Genomic DNA, 22871 nt, shown 5'->3' on the forward strand with positions numbered 1-22871 from the left:
ATGCTGAAATCCTAGACAATAATCTATATATATATATATATATATATATATATATATATATATATATATATATATATATATATATATATAAATATGAATCCCTATTTCCCTTGGTCACGCCATCACGCGTGAACGGCTGGACCGATTTCACATTTTTTTTGTTGTGTTTGTTATTGTTAGAACAAGGTTTTTATGAAAGAAAAAAATCAAAAAAATTGCGCGGAAAATTAGAAAACTTAACGAAAATATTAATTTTATTTAACTGTCAATTGTTTGAAATAACTGTTAGCGATTGACAATGCGCGCTGCAAATTCATAGTTAAGACGGGACAACGTCTGTCGGGTCAACTAGTAATTAATAAAATCTGTTATGAACTTGGCATCGCTATCCGTTATAGGGCTGATTTCAATAATTAAATAAAATTTATTCGTGGCATAAAGTACAATATACTAAACGAATGAAAAACGTCTACTTTATTTGTAAAGTTGTTAGTTTGTCCTACTTTTATATTCAGTCAGGTAATAATTTATTTAATGGATAATTTTTATCTTACAATTCATAAATTAGCGCTTAATTAAAACTTATTAACTATAGTAAGTATATATTTGTACACTGAAAGTAACCAGACGATAAGTGCCTTCAACTGTTTATAAAATATTTTCTGTAGCTTCTATTTATTGTGTATGACTGCTTCTGTTTGTGTTAACGGTAACTTATTCTGGTTCTAATCATAAAATTTGAGTTTATTTACAATTTACAACACCTTAATAATTTGCTAAATACCTTTAAGTTGAAATGTTTTACGGAACAATTGTATTAAAAAAACATTATCACAATAAACTCCAGTGAATCCAGTAAGTAAATAGCACGACCTTCCAATGTCGACCGATACAAAGTGTAAGTTGTAAATAATACAAGTTTCGTAACATGCAAAGAGGTCGAGGTCCAATGCCTGTTATTTGTTTCCTCAAACAGACTTTTGTATTCCTGACGCGCGACGACCCTATCGTCTTCATTACGTGGTCTGTTTATTACCTAATAATTTACACCTTTAGGAAGATACAAACTTATATAAGTATTAAACAAACTTATGAGGATTTATTGTTAAGCGTAGTTATTTAAATCAGGATTTATATAATTTGATTCTGGAAATAATTTTAAGTTTAATAGAAATTTAGAGACTTTTAAGTATATGCAAACGTTCCTTGAAATCTTTGCAATGTTTTTCCTTTATTTTGTCACAACTAGACCTACACGAGTGTTCCATAAGGAAATAAACAATACATAATGCAATTGGAATCTTAAAGAAACAACTCTCTTGACTTAACGATTTGCACAAATAAGGAAATCTTTGCCTTTCATTCATTCCATCACGGATTGTTTTTTCGACGGGTGTCCTTTTAAATCGGTCCAAAGATTTATCTTTGGTTAATTTGACGGACGACGATAGGTAAATTCTCCTAATGTCCGACCTTACGGGCCGAGGGCATGCGGTTCGACTGCCAAATGCGGAAAATGAGGAAGCTTCTCAACGTTGTAACGCCTCAACACTTTTTACTTTTCAGTTCAATAAAGAGGAAGAATACGCTTCCTAATAGTAGATTTTATTTATAGAGGTCTAAAAAAAATACATTTTGAAGTATATAAAACTATGAAGTAATTATACCATTCAATAAGTTTTTGAATCTAAATTCTTAACTAAAAATGTAATAATAACAGCACCTACTTCCAAATATTTGAATAAATTATTTGATAATTTTGCAATGCTATTAGTAACTTTGTTGAGGAAAAACCTGTTTTTTATTACTTCTAAAAACCTCAAGCATTATATATGCAAGTGGAATAATATGTAATCTCATTTTCACCTTCACTGAAGGTTCCCAAACTCCTAGATATTACCGACTTCGATCTCAAATTAACTGCAATTATAATCTCCAGTCGTAATTTACTGAAACATAACTTACATTCTACAGAACAGGTTAATTCAAAATATATAGTGACTTCAATGAGGTGCTTCATTTAATTTATTGAGCTGTCAAACAGTAAAGTTTTCTCCATGGTTGGCAAAAGATTTCAGATGGGTTTCCAGATATTTTGTTCGTTTATATTTTTCTAAGATTTTATAAGAATGTAGTATTTTTCATCAACACCAAACCCCCCCCTCCTCCCACCCCGGGTAAAGAGGGGTGTTATAATTTAAGGTGCATGTCTGTGTATCTGTATGTCTGGGGCATCATAGCTCCTAAACGAATGGATCGATTTTGATGCGGTTTTATTTGTTTGAGTACTAATATGTTCGAGATAGTTCTTCGCTATAATTAATGAAGATCTGTTAAGGTGCTTGAAGATCATCAGATTATTTTCTATTTTTACAAGTCCGATTAACTTTAAAGTTGATATTATTTTGGTGGTATTTTTAAGGCTTGGTTACTTTGAGCCAATACTCAAGCAGCATCAATTAGCCTGCGTGATAAGCAAGTCCTCAGTAACTGACAGCAGATATAAGTAGCGTGTTTGGGTTCATAAGAATGTTCCGAATAAGTAAATAAGTGTTAGATAAATGATGATCGCCTCGATCATCATAGTGAAAAATACTAATTTAAATAGTATCAAATAAATATTATATTAATGAAATATTAAATTAATTTTAAATAGACCCCGACGCAAAAACATCTATGAACTAAAAAAAATATTATCGGTCCTTTGGGGAACCGCTAAACACATTATCTTCTCCATAGTCCGAGGTTCGATTCCCCGCCGCAAGGACACTTTGGTTAAAATATAACTAGGTACTTATAATAAAGTTAAGGGACAAACAAACACATATACTAAAAACATCTAAAATAATATTTTAGATGTTTTTAGTAACTTATGGCACAGATGATTATTACATAACCGTATTTAGAATAGTGATTTGCAGTTTTAATTATAAACAATACTGTAATTACTCATGGCAATTATATGGATCGTTGTTTTATGAAAAATTTAAAAAAGGCACATAAATTGCTGAAAAATCGCTTTTGTGTGGCTAAACTTCGAGTACTAATCACTTCCTTGACCTAAAGGCAGCGATTAATGAATGCAGTAGTTTCCTATACCTGTCGGAAAGAAAATAAGCCCAGCAAAGAGATCATGAGTGTAGAGACCATTTACTGATCTACTCACTCTTTGGAATACACTACATACACACGTATAAATAAATAAATAAAAAGATAAAACGGTTTGATATTAAGTAAATTGGCTAATCAATCAGGCTGACCAATATGAAGTAAAAGTAATATGGGTAAAATTTGGTTGTCTTGTTAACAATTCGGTGTGGCGTAACCTGCTTCCGTATGCATGCAATTGTTTCTTTTATAATTTGGTTATTGGTACTTACATGATCTGACACCCACTAACACAATCTAGGTGTAACTTCCTAATTTAAATTGACGCCTCTGGTGGTTGTGTTTGATATCACGTTGTCGAGGTGCGTACGCGCAGCCCTGCCGCTGCGGCTAAACATGGCATGCAGTCGCACTTGACCGGCAACGTCTGTCCCGCGGCGACCCTGTGCTGTGTCGTAGACACTGCATTGCCAATAATTGTTAATCGTTATTAATGCTCATAACATGTTGTTTTTTATACGGTCTTTTATAAGGTATATGTTTCATTTAAGCTTACCGTTGTAAGTGAAATGTGCATTAGAATTCAGTAGTAGTTAGTTTTTAAATAGGTGCGCGTTAAGATAATTCTAATCATATTTATAGTTCCAGTAAAATTATTCATAAAAATATTGTAGGTATTTTCTAATGTCGCTTCCTTATTCTAATGACACTTTCATTACTGGCTGGAAACTGTAAGGTCCTGATTTCTATTTCCAAATAAAGCAACGCTGTGTGGATTTTTCCATGCCGATTTTTTCCTTACTGGATCTTCAGGAAAGAGATAGACCTCAGGCAGGCCGTCGTGTAAAAGTAAGCCAGCAACATGCGCTATGTCTCCTCTACATTGGAAAACTTTAAGGCGTTTTTTTTTTAATATTTAGTATCTTAATACCAAGTTCATTAAATCTACTTACAAAATAACATTGAAAACGCATATAACGGTTCCATATAAGAATTTAATACATTTAAAATGATTAAACGCATAAGCATGTTGGCGATAACTATTACAATATTAATGTATAAATCGATCAATAAAGCGACTATCTAATAAAAGTATATTTAATAAATAACAATAACAATTTATGAGCAAATAAAGTCGTATTTTCATTGAGACAAATCGGCTTAGAAGACGGCTCATTATGCGACGTCGGGTCCTGCTCCCAAGAGATTGCGAACTGGCTTCCTAATCGCAAATAACAATTTGCTCAGATTGTAAAACCCAGTGAAAAATAGCTTAATTATAACAACACCACAAAATGTACAAGTGCTTTAGAGTGGCCATTATATTCTGCTTTAAGGTTTAATTTAATTGAAAGGTTTCATCATATTTCAAGTGTCGTATATTTATGTAAGAGGTTTTTATTACTTCAACTGAAAATTCATGTTGTTATTAAAATTCGAGTAGGTACTAAGTTTCCAATAACAGGACAGCTTTTGCGATCTCCGGATGTCACCCTTTATCCTAGATGATGATAAAGCTGGCGTACTCCCCTCTTAACTGGTCAGGGTTGTGCTTCAACTAATTGATAAAGTTGAAAAAAAAATAATTAGACTCTAGAGTCTACATCTAATTCCCTATTGAATAAATCTTTTATTTGACACCTCTTATCCCATTTTCAGAATTAAGATGATTCCACGATGCACTGCCGGGATAGATGAGGATGCCCCGATACCGGCGTTATACTGTATGTATTAAATCCAGATATTCTCTTTAAATATCGACATTCAACTTTTGCATTCAAATTATTAACATTAATTTTGTAATTTAAATGTAGAGAAATAGGGAAAAACCGTTATTTTAAAAGGGTTTGTTTTCACATTGTCATCTGTTAAAACTAAAAAATATGTCCAAATAATTTCACTTTTACAATTTGAAATGCTAGCCAAACTCCCGAAAGGATACGACTTTACACCACATACGTACTTACCTTAGTATTATTTAAAAAAGGAAATAATAAAATTATATTTAAAAACATATTTTATTAATGTAAATTGATAACCAAATCGTACATAATATAAATAATAATATAAGAAGATATTTACTTTAAAAATCTATTTCCGGTTGGCATATTCTCTATATTATTTTTTTTATCTTTATAAAAAATTGGTAACGAAATTATAATGTGTTGCATAACAATTGTGGTTGGCGACAACGCACGCTGAACAAGCGAGATCGATGGCTGGTCACCGTCACTCTAGATAACAGAGATGAGCGATCGCGACCTTATCCTTATCTCGGCTGGAAGGAATCTTCGGCGACTACCGGTAGCGGCGGCGCATTCGCACTGAAGCCTCAGCAGGCAGCACGCGGATAAGGGGCGACCAACGGGCTTGCCCACGCGCACTTGCACCAAACACGTCCTGTGACGATGATACATCGATAGGTGACCGCGATATCTAAACGTGATCTCATATCGGACTTTATTTATAAAAGTGTTAAAGTGAAATAAACCAAAATGGGTGAGTATTAATGTTACAATTAATTAGTGTCTCTATGATAACGAAAAATCTAATTTTTATAACTACCTATTTACGTGTAAATACTTGTAACAAACTTAAAATGAGCGATGAGACAATTTGTAAATGATAATTATGTTATTACCTTAATGAACACACGTTTTCAACCTATTATAGCAAACGTGTCGACATTAAATCGTTAAATTATCAACGTAATAATAGATCAATATCGAACTTCTAACTTCGTTAAACGTGGTCATTCCATGAAATGACCAAACCCATTATAATGTATTATTTAGTTACACTTTAATGATCGACTTGTAAATTTTCGTGCGAATGTTAGTGTCACTCAAAATGACTGAAGTCTAGAGATTTTTCACTAGGACAATAAGCCGTGTTAACGGAGTCCATTAAGAATTCTTTCGGCTTGTAAATCAGAGCGATCACGGCTGTCACTCACTTTGGACACAATAATTGACTTGTTTTTGACGTTGTTGTTACAATGGTTAAAAGGCAAGCAAATGCTCGTCGGCGTTATTTATGGAATCTTAATGACTTCAAAAATATAAATACAATAGGAATATTTGGATTGTCTTAACGTTTAAAATCACCAATTCTTGGAAACCTCTAGTTAGGCACTCGCTAAAACAGGACAAAAAACAAAAAGAGACAACAAGCTATTAGAATTTCCTAGAACTAATTGACTTGGTTACAATATAATTATTATTAGTCATAATATATTTTAATCATACAGTTTACTGCGTTGCGTTTATTTAGATTAAGTATGCGAGCGTGAAGTCTAGACTGAAAAGAAAAGGCGGCAAAACCCACTTCTGTTGACAGTTTCAACAATTTCCTCTCGTAACTGCTTATTATAAACAACAATATTATTCATTGTTCAAGATATAAATTATTTACATATATTTTACCTAAGTATTCTTGTCAAGTAACTTGTCTTCTTCAGGAGATCTGCAAACAAAGTTATTTTGAACACATTAAACAGCGTTAATTTTTCTTTTATGATTAATTTAAAGAGCCACCACGTCTATTCGAAATATATTTTTAAATAGAACATATTTGCTTTTCCCTGTATACTTTATTTTATGATGTGCTCAACTCGCCATGACTTCCCTTAATACTTATTTGTGAAGTAAAAAGAAATCTAAATTATTTTTTTATATAGTCAGCTATTTGTCGGCTCATTTAATATCGGACTAGACGTTTCGGAATTATCGGATACGGTATTTATTAGAAGCAGACGATTTAATTTTATTTATTTCTATATATTGAGTAACCATACAAAATTATTATGAAAAAATATATCCCGAAAGCGATACATAATTTCTTAAACTATAAACGCCTTTCAGGTCAGATTGATGAGTAAGAATAAAAGTAAAAATAAAAAAAGAAAATTTTTTATTGATTCATACAGATATATAACTTCCCTCATATTACTATAATTAGTACCTGTAGCATTTTAAAAAACGTGCTTGGTACTACAAAACGAGATAAATAATTGATTTAGCTATTTATATGCAAAGTAAACTCTGCAAGAGTCACAATGTACAAGAACAATAGTAATTTCATTACTTAATGACCACTATAAGTCATGTCAAATTACTACGTAAACGCAGAATACCTTATTTAAGATGAAATGTGTTATTTTAAATGATCATAATCTTCTATACTTTAGAGGAAAAGATACAAATGAATTGTATGTGATAATACTATTGTAACCTATAATTTATCGTTTCTTATTCACATTATTTGATAAAGGTCATTGACAAGTACAGTTCTAATAAAATAAATTAAAAATAATTACAAGTATTTTTCTATGTTACACAAAATAGCAAAATAGTGGTTGGGTGTTATAAGAATTCATATATTTTTATCCAAATCCGATAAAAGTAAAACATAGACTGTTGAAGTCCATGTCTCATTACATATATTTGGTATATGGCCTAAAAATTATAAAATGTAGTTCCACAATTTACATTAATATTATAATGAATACAAACCTTTACATTTTAATACAAATTCAGTCCCCAATCCACACTCAAGCTGCTCATTTCATGAAACCACTTAAATTTCAAGGCGACGGGTAATTAATAAGTCCCATGCGCAATAAAAAGATGATCCAGCGTATCCGCGCTCAGTTTGGCCGACTCTACATCCATTCGGCTTAAGTACTGGCAGCAGGAAAAATAATATCAGTCGTGAGGATAATAAATAAACTTATTAATCGGCTTTTTATATGTATAAACGTAAACTACGCCATGTAATAAAATTAACTGTTTTAAGTAAGATAGGTAAGCAATATGCTAAGTTAAAATAAGGAAATCCATGTAAGTTAAAACTACTACCACGGTTGTTAGTATAAAGTAATTTAACTTACTTAAACCATCGAAATCGTTTCTCAGGGAACCCATTTGCAACAAATTATACGCGAAAGGTGAAATTTTCCGACACAACATATAGGCACTAATATGCATAAATGCGGTCTGCAATCGTTCTAAGGATAATTAGATTCTACATCAATCCTACATAAAGGGAAGCCGGTATGAATCGGCTTATATGGACCCTTCGCCACTGCAATGCTTAACCACACATATAATACTATGAAAAATTCGTTTAGGCGCCTCCAAGTCAATTCGCTTGAAACCTAAGATCAATATAACAGAATTATGGACCCTATTATAAGTCGCGCAAAGAATAATAATTTTAAAGGTCAGTCTAGCAAATATTCAGCACAATTAGTTATTAATAAGCTATATCTGGAGCCACATACGGGCTCACCAACCTTCACGTCGCAATGCCATGATTTGCATACGCACAATTTTTTATTCATTATCCTGTCACACGCACGACATAAAGCTTGTTATATACTATGTATACAGGCGCTGTCACGCTTATTTGTATAAACACGGGTTTTATAACATAGTAATTTTAGGTAAATATAATATTCTGAAACCCTTGAGCTGAATCCAACAATATTTTAAGCTACAAAATTTTACCTTTTGTGATTCTAAAGGCAATAAAGTCACCCAGAAGAATACCAACTAAAAGCTAAAAACCGCGATAAGATCCGAAAAATAGTTTAATTTTAATGTCTAACATTCGCGCAAACATAAGAAATCATTATGTAATGGCTAAATTTAAAAATCTATAGTCATTTGGTCGATCTAATATTTTCTTTTTCTTCTTAGTAAATTCTTAGGGGAAGAATTTTCATAACTATCTTGGACATACGCAATTATTAAATGTTTTGAAAACCAAGACTAGACATTTTAAAGAAAGCCAGGCTATAAGAAATTTAGTTTAATAGCGACACAGTCTATATCTTTTGTATTAGGCTTAGAGTAGATCAAGGTGGTAAATAATTAACTGTACCTATTCGAATCTATGAAGATTAATAGCAATGCTAGGTAAAAGTATAGAAAGTACCTTATTGCTCATAATACTACTACTATTAGTACTACTACTATTAATACTACTACTACTACTATACTATACTACTCACAGATAAATGTAATGAAGGAGAACTAATAAAGGCTACTGAAACCATCTGTTTATGATAGAATCAACATAGAACAAAATAAATTCAAGTATATCACATACAAATAATCCTGTGGAACATATTTTGAAATCGTATCCTTGACGCTACCACAATGCCATTACAATTAAATTGACCGTGTCATTGTCACATCTATTTGTTTCTTCAAAGCAACGAGCAAACATGCGATAAAACCTTCTGTTTAGTCATGTCAGTGAATGATTTATTTACAACAAAGTGTTTCATCTCGTTCATTATAAATTGATTAATCATACATGAGTTCTGTTAAATAATGCTACCTGTACATTTAATGATAAGATAACGCGACAAGTGTTGTTGCTGATACAATATAGATATAATTAAATAACACGCACTTAATGTTCTAAAATGTTCAATTAAATTACGTTGAAATCGTCATTTAAACTTGACTGTTATCTTTTCTTTGAACCTTCGCTTGTTAGCTGTTCAAAATTAAGTATGCAGCGAGGATCTTAATACAAAAATTGGAATATAGCTTTTAATTTACCTAACTCCATAAGTAACGACCATTTTCATTTTCAAATGCGAGCATAGTTTTTATTTAAAGTGATTTGAACTACATGCTTATTACAATAATGTTAATATTTTTGTTTCATATAAATTACGCTACACAAATTTTCGCTCCAATTGTGTCGCCTTAAGGCCTCGTAAACTAGAACTTTCTGTAAAATTGCTAGTGTCACGCGAGAATCTGTTTTCACTTGTCCTTATCCCTTATCAATGTAAGGTCAGCGCATCACACTTTTTCAACCGTGGTTCCGACCGTATTTTGCCTAGTTTTCGAAGCTACCCGCCGACCCGACGAGCCCATCTGGTGAGCCAAATTTGGTTTCGGCACATCGTGTACCTATTTCGGTATAGCCCAAGTGTTGCCCATTCTGGGCATCATCTCTTGGGTATCGTGTAAAAATCGAGTTTCAAAAATAGAATTGGAATAAAGTTGATATAACTACTATATTCTTAATAATTATGTTTAAGCAGCATGCTGTAAATAAGACAGCAAAAAGCTAATGTAAAAAAAAAAGGATGCGTGTTTGGTCTGTCAAGCAATAAATGGTCAACTCGCCGTCGCGCAATAACATTTGAAAATGTTTAACTTTTTTTTTCTTCTTCATTACACTTTTTAACTTCATCGGTGTAGGCTTCCTTTTACATTTTCCTTCAATTGCTGCACTGAGCTCGTTTCATCCAGTTCAATCCAGCGATCTTCTACGTCGTCTTTCCAATGCATTTTTTGTCCCTACTCTTCTTTGGGTCACTTTCAGTCAAATCGTGGTATGTTTGGAGATACCCAGGCCTAGGTAACATAAGTCAGCACGTAGGATGCACTAGTCATATACCCTAGCCTTTTATTCCGCACTGATTTTCATTTTAAAAGCAAATTCCAGTTACAACTAGGCTGCCCACAGAAGAATGATTCTTCTATGAAGCTAGGTAGTTTAGTTATCGTAACCCATTCTGATCTCTAGTCCTAAGTATACATACATACATCTCTTCCTATGGTTTGGTTGCTCTATTGCGTGCCCTCTAATTATAAATCATAAAAATCATAATTAAAATATTACTTAAATAATTTTGTTATTCCTCATCAATCATTCTCTTCTTCTTTTCAATCTTTGCAGTCTGCAATAACGAGGAAGTAAACATACATATTATCGACAATAGATGTTCTGTTATTAGGTAAACCGACGTTATAAAATTGATCAATTCTAGCACTTGAGACGTGACATTATCAAAATGTGGAATAACAAGTAACTAAGCCAGTTACTTTTTATCAATAGGTATAGGTAGATACTTCGATTTGTTGTTTGGTTTCGTAATAAACTGCATATACCTTAACAATAAAGAGATATCTCGCTAAACTGTTTGAGTGACGTTATCTTTGTTAGATGCAAAAACATGTCACCGGTTTTTTAAATACTTTTCAAGAATCATGAAGTGCATTGAGATGTCAGCTTGAGTCACATTAACATTAATTTCTTTGTCACATATGACTACTTTACTATTTAATGTGCCATACATTTTTATTCGAATCAAACGTGTAAGTACTTCCAAGTTGTTTGCATGAAATACTGCGATCTTTTGTTTCTATCAAAATTCCTTAGCCGTTTATTTAAAGAAATATGCGGTTTCACTAAATAAAAAAAACCTTGTTCCTAGATATACACAAGTCACAAAATACAATTATTATAAGGCTGAGAACAAAGTTTTACGTTTAGTAATAGGTCATTAGAAAAACTTGCCTGGTCACCTCTAAGTTCTAGACCATGGTATTTATGAATTATACATTTTTTATCATGTTAGTAACTAATAGTATCAAGATTTAAAAAATCCAAAGTAGATCCAAAAATAATCAGAACATTTACACATTTTAAAATAATACTGTAGGTAGGTATAAATAAATACGCAATAAAAAAAATCTACTGTAAATTTACATACCTACTTCGAATTTATACGGTTCATTAGAATGTTCATTGTTTAAATTGTTCTTTACTTATGGCGAAGGGAAATTAATCACCTACAGCTAATAAATTTAAAACTACCCTTAATCTTACTAATACCGTCTAACTTCCGATGTATACAAAACATTATAAACTTTAGATACCTAAGTATTTTTATTCGGAAATGGGAAATGCATTCTTATAAAGGCGTAAATAATTTTGACTACCGTTATCAAAATGCAAGTTAAATACCAATGCGATTGTGCCAATTATAAGAAATTAGTATTATTACGTTATTCAGTCGACTAGCGTCAGTGAATCGGTCAGTTAGTATCACAAATAAGTATGTTACTTGGATGTGACTCGATACGATAAGATGAACGTTGTGGAATTACATATTGAGATAATACGAGGTGCCAAAAAACCTGTCCTAGCAGTTAAGTACCTTTGATAAGTTTAATACATAGGACATCTACGTCAACGGAACGAACGGTTGTTCTCAAAGGGAAATTGATTATTGTGTCAAACTTTATATGTCTTAACTAAAAATTCTACGAGCTAGATAATTTGTACTAACATTTATATATTTTTATTTTCACAGGATTAGACTTTTTAGAACATGGTGCGGACTTCGAAGCAGCCATCTCGGCTACGGGTGAGTTTCAACAGAATCCATTATCTCAGATGTTTATAAAAACGCATTTAGCTCATACTTTATGCATGGGCACGCATTTTATACTCGCACGCCTTATTTTAATAGATCCGAAAATATAACCAAATTTACTACAATATGTTCTATTACTTTAAATGCTATAGTAATTGGTAGATATTAACAATCTCATAAAATAAATAAATCACATAAAAATTAAGGTATTAAAAATTTCCATTGTAACAGTCGGTTGAAAAACAAAAAATATATACTGCTAGCATTTACTAACTCCAACTTAGGCTTTGATGCATAATACTAGCGGACGATTAAATTTGTAGGAGTACCCAAGCGAAATAAGTACCCAATATAGGACAATGGAGATTTAACAATGGGTAATAAATGAACGTCAATAACAGGTTATGTACTTCTTACATTTTCTTTAGATGAATCTAGGTACTCATTTAACTTATAAAAAGCAAATTTTCCTTATTTCTAGGTGTCTTATTTGTATTTTGTAGTGCAAATATACCTTTTTAAACTTAATTGAACATGTATCTTCGGTGTCTCAGTTTTTTTTTAATCAAATATTAGTTACATGTTTGGTCCGATATGGTAACTTAACAATTAATTGTACAGGTTTCGGTCGCTTCCACTTCTGCCTGCTGGCCATCACAGGGTTGATCTATGCCAACACGGCCATCGGTATTACTATAATATCGTTTGTGCTGCCCGCCGCAACATGCGACTTTCGCATGACATCTGGCGACAAAGGCTGGCTTACAGCGGCACCTATGTTGGGTAAGGAATTGCTTTAATTTTTTTGCCGATTCCTATATAAACAAATACTGATTGTGCTGCCAACTTACTATTACATTAGTCAGTGTTATCTAATAAGACACGTATATTATTATGAATTTTGTAGGCATGGTCATCGGTTCCTACTTCTGGGGTTGCTTGGCTGACACAAAAGGGCGCAAAGTTGTGCTCGTGTCAACCCTGCTGCTCGACGGTTTCGTCGGGATTATCTCGTCGTTCGTCCAGATTCTGCCAGTCTTCATGGCTTGCAGATTCGTTAACGGCTTTGCGTAAGTACACATACCTATTGCATTCTTTACTGTTTTAGGCAATGCAAAGACTGATTTAATGCCACTAACGGAGGAGTAGAATAAAACATTGCCTAATTATGAACCTCAATGAATGTTCATAATATTCCAAAACTGAATCCCTCCTAGCGAGTTTCGGCCACGGCGGCCAATCTCAACGGAGATCAACCAAGTACGCAGGATATATTATACTTCCCAAGTGTGTGCGCAATACACAGGTGCACTCTCTGTTCGTTCACTCTCATAGTACGGTGAGACGGCAATCCGACATGACTGTAGAGATCAGGCGCAGGACCAACGGCTTTACGTGCTTTCCGAGGCACGGAGGTATCCACACCGCCAACTTCCTGACTCCGAGCTGCGACTGAGTAATTTTAAGATGGAAAAACCCAGTCACAATTATTTTGACCCAACTCGGGATTGGAACCCGGGACCTCAGTGCGGTAGTCGTACCGTGTACAATAACAACTACGCCACCGAGGCAGTCAGAAACTACACAGGAGTTCCAAAACTACACAGAATTTTGTATTAAAAACAAAACACCACGTGGTTCGTAGGTATACCTCTATGCTCGTCATCCTGAGAATTTAGGGAGGTGTGAACTAGTGTATGGCATGGTAATTACACTGTTGTAAAAGGAACAAGCGTAAGTCTAAGTTTAGGCAACGTCACTGTATTCCGTACACTTAGTGTATATACCACGTGTCTATGTGTGAATACGGATGTCAGTATGAGTTTAATTATACTTTACCTACTATATGCGTTAGTTGTACAAAAAAAAAACACTATCACGCGTTAGTCTGCTCAAGTTGTTTGTACACTATTACACATTAATAAAGAATTATGTCCATCATGTATTCATATATACTGGAATGGAAGCTGTATATCTAGTTTCCTACATGCTAACATAAGGTTAATTATTTAAAAACACTAAAATTACAGAGTTGCTGGCGCTATGGGTATTTGCTTCCCATACTTGGGCGAGTTCCAGCAAACCAAATACAGAGAGAAAATCCTCTGCTGGATGGAAATGTTCTGGACCCTCGGAGTCATCATACTTCCACGTAAGGTTCACATTTTAATCATTTTTAACTTCTAAGTAACGCGTATAACCAATGTAATTACTTATAAAATCTATGAACAGGTGTTCATGTTGAACAGGTTATTCATAAGAAATCATTAGCGCCAATTATTGCTATTAATCGTTAGTTTAGTAAAACATGATCAACAAATTTTGCGAAATGCTTACTAAACTTTAAAACAGTTATATCTAACTGAGTCTATTCTGAATTATTTAGCTTTATAATGACTATTAGGCAGATATTATAATGATAAACAAATTATCCCCAAGGCCAACAGTAGAAAACCACCCATTAATCTCTCGACGTTGACATGGCGTTTCCTGCAATACAATACTTTAAACATGCCTTTTGTCTATCTCTGATACAGTGATCGCGTGGGGCATCATTCCCATCCAAGGCATCCGTATAGAGAGCGGTAGTTTCTCCTACGACTCCTGGAACTGGTTCGTAGCTGCTTGCGGTATACCCTCGCTCCTGCTTGGCTTCTGGCTGTTCGCTTTCCCCGAGAGTCCTAAATTCATGATGGAATGCGGTGACTACGACGACGCACTGAAATGCCTTAAGAGCATATATAAACAGAACACCGGCGACGATCCAGACAACTACCCAGTGAGTTACTTTTTATCTTTCAGCTATTTTATCTAAATATACCAAGTAATAAAATCGAAAATCGTATCACTATCAAAATAAATAAATAAGTACAGACTTAACCAGACATTCCACTGCATTAATGTTTTTTTCAATACAGATCAAAAGCCTGAAGGAGAAAGTGCGAACAATCTCAGTGGCATCACAGAACTCGCAAAAATCCGTCCGTAGTCTTAGCATGCGCAAACCGAAGGACTTGAAACGGCTGTTCGGCGAAATCTGGGTCCAGACTAAGGCTTTGTGCAGACCGCCCTACCTCAAATACACCGTCCTAACTTGCCTCATCCAATTTGGATTGACAACCAGGTAAGACCATTAATTAAGGATAAATGGGTAACAAACATTATCGCCACAGTCACGTACACGTAGGCACAAATATAATATGTGTTCTGTAAAATAAACATTAGTATCTACTCAACAAAACCACTTCACATCGGACGAACCATTGGTTTACATATCATAATTACAAGATACATCGGTCCACACTTGCAACATTTATTAAATAATAATATATTTAGTTTCAATGTATATATATTACATACTAATTAATTTAGCATAATAATATACTTACTTCTGTACATACTGTCTGGCCAAACTTATCTAAATTCATGGAGATTCCGAATAACTATCCTCATTCAGTACATTTGGCAATATCTAATGTATTCGACATGTAGGCCAAATTCATATGTCCAACACAACCGATGGTCGAAAACAACGACACAATTACATTATTATATTTGAGTTGCATTATAATCACCAGGTTTATCATAAGTATTTATAATTATTTATCACGTGTGATTCCAGTTACTACACCCTCATGATCTGGTTCCCCGAGCTGTTCAACCGTTACGAAGAGTTCGAGCATAGATTCCCCAACACCTCTGCTTCTGTGTGCGACGTGTCCAGCATCGTTGTCGTCGACGAGGCCTCGACTGACCCCTTCGACTGCGAGAAGACCATCGACCAGAGCGTGTATATGCACACGCTTATCGTCGGTCTTGCTTGCATCCCTACCTCGCTGTGGTTGCCTCTCTGCGTCCACAAGCTCGGAGCCAAATTCTTCCTTAGTAAGTTATTTTTTGTACTTGATTTTATTACCTTGCTTTTATAACGAGTTATATTAAATAAGTGGCCAAAGTTTTACTTCCTTGAATTAAATGCATTAGTAATTGTTGCTTGTTGCAGTTACTTAAAGATAAACCACGAATTGATTTTTTTATCTAAGACGATACTTATTACTTGTTTACCCTCAGTTTTCAGTTTGGGCTTCGCCGGCGTGGTCACCGTAGGCCTGTACTACGTGCAGAACTCCATCCAGAACTTAGTCCTGTCGTGCATCTTTGAAGCTCTTACCTCGCTCGCCATCAGTCTTGTGTTCTGCGTGCTCGTCGACTTGTTCCCTACAAACCTTAGGTAATTTTACTGGACTATTTTTTTTATAAATAAAAATTTCCAATCGAACGGTATACGCATTGCTTTCAGGGACCAAGCCATAATTTGTATTTTTTTCAGTGACAGTTATTGTTACATTTACTTAAATTATGACGTGCGTGTCGTGGCACCAGTTGTGGATTTTATTACAGTTGTTATTTTTACTATTAAAGTAGATGAAAATACTAGCAATACTGCTCCATAAAGAAACTAAATTCACAACGACCATAATATTGTTAGTTCCTAAACAGTCTACAATATAATTCCTTGTCCAGGGTAATGGCTGCGGCACTCTCCCTGACGGCGGGTCGAGGCGGCGGTCTCATCGGTAACCTGTCCTTCGGTCAGCTCATCGACCTCGCGTGCGTCGTGCCCATCGTTGTGTTCTCAGCATTCCTTTTCAGTAAGTTTCTTTTTATATATCACTTTAAAACAATTGTCCTAAACAGAACGTAGGTGGGATTTTTTATTATAATTTTCTACCACCATACCTGGATAACAACGCATAATAGATTCTCTGTTAATATTTCTAGGTCATACAAATTTCTTATGAGCTGTTCATCTAGGCACTTGTAACTTGTATAAGGGGTCGTTCAAGTATTATATTTCTATACGCACAAAGTTATGTAACTCTGAAGTTAATTTTTTTCTAATATTCACAATTATTCTACGCAAAATACCGGAAAATCGCTAAAATACCTTTGTTATTGTTTTAAAATAAAAAAAAAACAATGTTACATAACGCGTTGTACAAGACCCCCTCCCCGCCAAACTGCGTGACGTCATACTTGGAACGGCCCCTAACAATGATTTTGCCAAAACCGTACTAACAATGCTTTTCTCATTCCAGTTGCTGCTATACTCTGCTTCTTCTTGCCAAAGACAGGACAAGAAGCCCTAGATTAAAATGGTTACTGATACCTAGTTAGTGCAATTAAATAATACGTGGTGCGTAGTAACGTTTGCAGTGGTTGTACATATCATTTAGGATGTAAATAAAGTGGACAAGTATTATATTATTTATTGTTAGGTGCCTCCATCACCCGTTACCGTATTACTGTGATTCAGTATTCACATGTCATTGTATGAGTAAATGAAAATACCAGTATTTTAGTGATGACTGTGTAATATAATGATGCTATTAAATTATTATTATTATTAAAGGTTGAATTTGCCTTCCAAATATTAAAAAATGTGTTTTATTTAACATGCTTAGTAACTTAAATAATATATCCTACTAATCATATTTTTATAAAATACTTTTCTTTATTTCCTATTCTACCCGCGAATGTCTAATTCTCATACAATAAAATTCTGCTGTACACGAGCATAAATGTAACTTTTAATATTCATCTAAGTATATCATGTGCATCCATCTCTGAAGAAACTATCCGCAAATTGTGTTTACATTTTTTTTTAAATAAGCAAGTAATCTTGGTGAGTATGGGTACATAATACATTTAACAAAAAGACATTGGATTCACTATTTTTTAAGTGCAAGTGTTTGATTCAGTATTGTCGTCAAATACAGCATGTTTAAGTAGTTGTGTAATTTAAAAACTAAAAGAATGAATACATTAAAACTTCTGTAATACAAACTGCAGTCGTTTAATGAGTCGTGACGTGTTTTTTACTACATTTTGTAACTACTTGACATAATAAGACTGCACATCTCATGTCCTAGAATGGCGAACGCAGTGGAATACCAAACAATAACTTGTGATACAATGTGTTGAATGGTTTTTCTACTGTTTATGGGTAGTCGTACAGCTTACTATCAGGCGAACTGCAAGCTAGTCTCGTCATTCAAATGAATAAAAAAAAAGAAAGCATTCGAAACACAGTCAAAATGTATGGGATTGTAATATCTTGTTCAGAATGTATGGAAAACAAAGATACAAAACAAAAATACTATACTCTGTTTCTTTCTTAAAACAGTTTATTTTTCAATACCGTCGTAATGTCGTAATATTGTGATGCAGGATTCAAACACTTTTACGTAGATAAAATATAATAAAAAATCATATGAGTACAAATTATATTTTATATTAATGCTTAACATATCAACTTAATTACTTTACATATATAAGTTTACAATAACGGCAACATACATATATTATTGAAGTTGTGTGTTGTGTTATTTGAAAATATAAGCAACTTTGTATGTGTATTAGGTTACTTTGTATGTATGTAATCTGCTTACACATTGATATTTTTCAAGACAATTAAGTATGGTAAGGTAAGTTAACATACCTATTACAACCAATTTCGAATTTATTAACACTTTATACAATGCGATTTTTATAAAATTTAACTATTTATGACTTAACATATCGAAATATTAATATATATAATTTTCAATGCAAATAAGTAATGATAGTGCCTTATGTTTTGCTTCATCATGATGGTTTCGCGAACATTTAAAAAGCCCGAATTTCAAAAGTACAACCTATTTGGAAAACAAAAACCAATATATTTACACATATAGACAACTAATAATAATCATGTGGTTAAAATATAGAAAAGGTGGACAACTTCATAACAATATTATAATAAAACTGAACTCCTTATTTTTATGAACGCAAAATATATTGTGATTTATTTTTTCAAATCAAATTTGATAAAATATATATTCAATAATATTTGACTCAATTTAGATTTTTTTCAAATATTCGCTTCATTTAACACAGAAAGATTTATTAAAATCCGGTATAAATCAACAAATTATAAGCCTTCACATTTCCGTAGAAGAGGAAGTATCAAAAAACGAGAACAAACGACATGGAATAATATATTCACACGAGCATTTACTTCCAGTATCTGAATATATGTATAAAAAAAATCACATTTATATAGCTTAAAGCCCTTAAATTAATTTGATCTTTCACATGCTTACAGGTAATGGTCACATTAAACTCAGAATCTACTTCACAGTAGGTCTAGTAATATATATCATGATTATTTCTGTGAATGGATGTAAATTTAAAGTTTACCAATTTAAAGTAGTAAGCCTTTTTTAATTACATCTACATTGAGAAGACTGCTGATTTTTTTATACAAGCATGGTTAAGTGACTCTATCTGATGGTATGCGCAATGGCATCCAAAGTATCAATATAACTATGATGGGCTGTTCCAGAGATATAATCTTTTTCAACATGATTACCACAAATAAACAACTCAATATGAACTCTAAAACCATTACCTGTATTCTTAAGTTCATTATCAACGCGAAGTCTGCGCTGCGTTAGGCACCTGCGGCAAGCCAAATTCATCGACAGGCACTCCGTCCTTGTTCCTCACGCTGTCTGCGCCCGGCTCCCTGTCAGGCGCGGCCGGTGCCTTGACCACGTCGTCCAGGTACGAAGCGTCGTCGTCTAGCGCTATTTCATCACCTGAAAATGATATATGGTAAATTAGGTTTTTTTTATTCTGATAGACAATGCTAGAACAAATCAGATTATTATTCTTGTTTTAATATAATGCCATATTCCACTGACAGACTCCATGAAGACTGAAACAATCTTTATCTTTTCAAACCTTGCTGATACTATGCTGCATATTTCTCAATATTTGCACCTTTAGAATTATAATGACACAAGTGCAAAACAACATTAAATTAAATTAATAATCCACAACATTTACAAAGTGACAAACTATTGAATGTAACAACTACTTTCGGTATTATTCTATTCTTAATGACAAGCAATATTAAAAGGAACTTATAGACACCCTACTATCTTTTAGTAATGAAATTTTTTTTCACAACAAAATAATGTTCAAACATACCCAGTGCATCAAGTTCTGCAGCCAGTTCATCATCATCAATCTCTGGCATGCCATACTGGCGGCCAAGAGCCTCCTGGACTTCATCAGCCTGCTCCATCATGTCTGCTAAGTCATCATTCACATCCTAAAATAATATTACAACATATAGTAATTAATCACAAGTCACAACAAACAGAATTATCATTTAGAATTCTTAGAATCTTATTTGTATATTTTTTATATAACATTATGTTGTTTATAATTTTTTGGTTACATCACAATTGATGAATTTTATTCAGTATTTTTTTAATATTAATTTGAATGTAAAAACCAAATACAATTATAAAAATTGTGTACTATTTATTTATTTTAAAAAGTATTGTTTTCCCTTTTTATCCCATTATCAGTCTATAATAAAAAGAGAAGGAAAAAATAGTACAATAACAAAGTTCGACTCTATTTCAAGTAATCCCTCTGTTAGGGGCAGCCTAACATAGCAGACTCAATAGAAATCCAACAGGCTGGCACAATTGTGTTGACTGCCGAGGGGTAATTATATATCATCAGTCAACATTTTATTAGACTCCACTTACCATCAGTTATATCTCATCAGTCAACATTTTATTAGACTCCACTTACCATCAGTTATATCTCATCAGTCAACATTTTATTAGACTCCACTTACCATCAGTTATATCTCATCAGTCAACATTTTATTAGACTCCACTTACCATCAGTTATATCTCATCAGTCAACATTTTATTAGACTCCACTTACCATCAGTTATATCTCATCAGTCAACATTCTATTAGACTCCACTTACCATCAGTTATATCTCATCAGTCAACATTTTATTAGACTCCACTTACCATCAGTTATATCTCATCAGTCAACATTCTATTAGACTCCACTTACCATCAGGTGCGGTGGGCTAACTTTGCCATGCCCATACAAAAAAATAATTAAATATATATGAAAATTATGTTTTTTTTTCCACATCATTCTCCTGAAATGTTGATTAAATTATGAATATCAAATTAAAAATGTAAAACATACTTCAATAGAATCAATGTTGATTTTCTTAAACTCTTTCTTCATTTGTGTGACTCCATCCTTCATGGCGGCGATGGTGGCGTGAGTGTCCTTTAACGTTTGAGTGGCGTAGTTGGCCTGCTCCATATTGAATGACTGCGCTCTGAGATTCTCAAGTTGCTGCTCATACCTGGATACCATAAAAAGGCCATATTTAACCACATATTGTGATCCTCAATAAATTTACATTAGTTGTGTGAGGCTTTACAAGTTATGACTATGCAGTTTTCACAAATTGATTTTTTAAATTAACAAGATATGAAAATCCTGTATTAGAGGACATAAAAATAGCATCTGATGATCATTGATTGATTTTTCATAATATCATCTTATATGTTTGTGGATAATCCTTTAGTTGTGAAGTAAGCCTAATCCTTACTGCAACTTGAATAAATATTGTGAAGACACCACACTAAAATTTAATAATGGTGAGTGGATTCTTCCAAACCACAACAGTTTTGGTATTTGAGCAAATATATTGGCATTTGGCAACTTTAAGTAGATTGTTATAAAAATATTAGTAACAAGACGCTCTTAAGGATTGTAACTATATATAAATAAACTTTATCTATTTGTGAAGGTCAAAGATGTATTTTTTAGGTGTCAATACAACATAACACCTACAACATATTATTAATTGATAAAATTAGAATAAAACCTACATTTTCTTCTGTTTTAAGACCCTCATAGCCTTCTGCTTTACGGAGTTTTTAGCAGGTCCTTCCCTCATTTTCGTCATTTGATCTTTATATTTCCTAAGCTCCGCTTCAAGTTTTTGCACTTTTTGGTCGATATTGTCCGCTCTAGTATCGACCTGAAAGAATTTGGTAAACGTTAACAATAGGCATCAAATGAATCATCATCTCAAATATTCAGTAAACAGGCAGTAAGAAAAAAAACGTTTATCGTTTACTTACATTGCTGATACAATCGGTGATGCTGGGACCCGGTTCTTTGGGTTTACCTCGACCGAAAATCCTGTTCATTGTTGATAAGGTAAAAAATAATAAAACAGTTTAATGCAAAATGCAATCAATGAGAATGAAATATCACAACAATTTTGATTGACAAATGACAATTGTCTTTATTTTTTTCAGTTCAGAGGACAGGCTATTAGGGTTATCAACTCCGAAAATTATTAAACAACATACTCTTCTAAAAAATTCTAGTTGATGATAATAATATAGTGTTTCGTCATTTTTCAAGAAATTATTAAGAAAATTCTTGAAAAATTACGAAAATTATTTCCAGTTTTTTAAGTTTAAGTATATGTCCAAAAGTAATACTTGCTTTATTTCATTAAAATAGTACAGTTTGGGAATGACAATAAAGGTACGATTGTGGTAAATAACAAAATATACACAATATTATTATTATATTCCAATAAGCACATTTTTTATGTATTTACAACTTGTAGACAATTGCTATCAACATTTTTTTAAATTATTCATAGCCATAACAT

At 33.2% G+C, this 22871-nt stretch overlaps 2 protein-coding genes across 5 annotated transcripts; one reads left to right on the forward strand and one right to left on the reverse strand.

The window, feature by feature from the left end:
* Window positions 1–5379: 5379 nt before the first annotated feature.
* LOC115446879 (synaptic vesicle glycoprotein 2C) lies at window positions 5380–17743 on the forward strand. 2 transcript variants are annotated; one of them, XM_030173700.2, is made up of 11 exons: window positions 5380–5607; window positions 12239–12292; window positions 12923–13084; window positions 13209–13371; window positions 14332–14453; window positions 14839–15080; window positions 15220–15425; window positions 15924–16186; window positions 16373–16532; window positions 16826–16953; window positions 17401–17743. In XM_030173700.2, the coding sequence occupies exons 1-11, from the start codon at window positions 5604–5606 to the stop codon at window positions 17454–17456; spliced, it is 1560 nt and encodes a 519-aa protein (XP_030029560.1). In that variant the 5' UTR covers window positions 5380–5603; the 3' UTR covers window positions 17457–17743. The 2 variants fall into 2 exon arrangements, with proteins under 2 accessions (XP_030029560.1, XP_030029559.1); XM_030173699.2 differs by lacking the exon at window positions 5380–5607 and adding an exon at window positions 11999–12074.
* LOC115446880 (charged multivesicular body protein 5) lies at window positions 6555–22501 on the reverse strand. 3 transcript variants are annotated; one of them, XM_037440613.1, is made up of 6 exons: window positions 22327–22501; window positions 22072–22223; window positions 21374–21539; window positions 20339–20462; window positions 19755–19944; window positions 6555–6573 (listed from the first exon to the last, which is right to left on the reverse strand). In XM_037440613.1, the coding sequence occupies exons 1-5, from the start codon at window positions 22393–22395 to the stop codon at window positions 19775–19777; spliced, it is 681 nt and encodes a 226-aa protein (XP_037296510.1). In that variant the 5' UTR covers window positions 22396–22501; the 3' UTR covers window positions 6555–6573; window positions 19755–19774. The 3 variants fall into 3 exon arrangements, with proteins under 3 accessions (XP_037296510.1, XP_030029562.1, XP_030029561.1); XM_030173702.2 differs by lacking the exon at window positions 6555–6573 and adding an exon at window positions 18468–18999; XM_030173701.2 differs by lacking the exon at window positions 6555–6573 and having other exon boundaries at window positions 19326–19944.
* Between the last annotated feature and the right edge of the window lie 370 nt (window positions 22502–22871).

This window comes from Manduca sexta, chromosome 20, assembly GCF_014839805.1.
Source record: "Manduca sexta isolate Smith_Timp_Sample1 chromosome 20, JHU_Msex_v1.0, whole genome shotgun sequence".
In the NCBI taxonomy this organism is placed as follows: domain Eukaryota; kingdom Metazoa; phylum Arthropoda; class Insecta; order Lepidoptera; family Sphingidae; genus Manduca; species Manduca sexta.

Bases quoted from the DNA above. Each gene is read 5' to 3' on its own strand.
- LOC115446879 (XM_030173699.2), top strand. From the start codon at position 12,014: ATGAACGTTGTGGAATTACATATTGAGATAATACGAGGTGCCAAAAAA. The intron at 15,426-15,923 runs GTAAGACCATTA...GTGTGATTCCAG, and splicing joins CAATTTGGATTGACAACCAG to TTACTACACCCTCATGATCT. The intron at 16,954-17,400 runs GTAAGTTTCTTT...TTCTCATTCCAG, and splicing joins GTTCTCAGCATTCCTTTTCA to TTGCTGCTATACTCTGCTTC.
- LOC115446880 (XM_037440613.1), bottom strand. From the start codon at position 22,395: ATGAACAGGATTTTCGGTCGAGGTAAACCCAAAGAACCGGGTCCCAGC. The intron at 22,224-22,326 runs GTAAGTAAACGA...AAATTCTTTCAG, and splicing joins TCACCGATTGTATCAGCAAT to GTCGATACTAGAGCGGACAA. The intron at 21,540-22,071 runs GTAGGTTTTATT...TATGGTATCCAG, and splicing joins GTCTTAAAACAGAAGAAAAT to GTATGAGCAGCAACTTGAGA.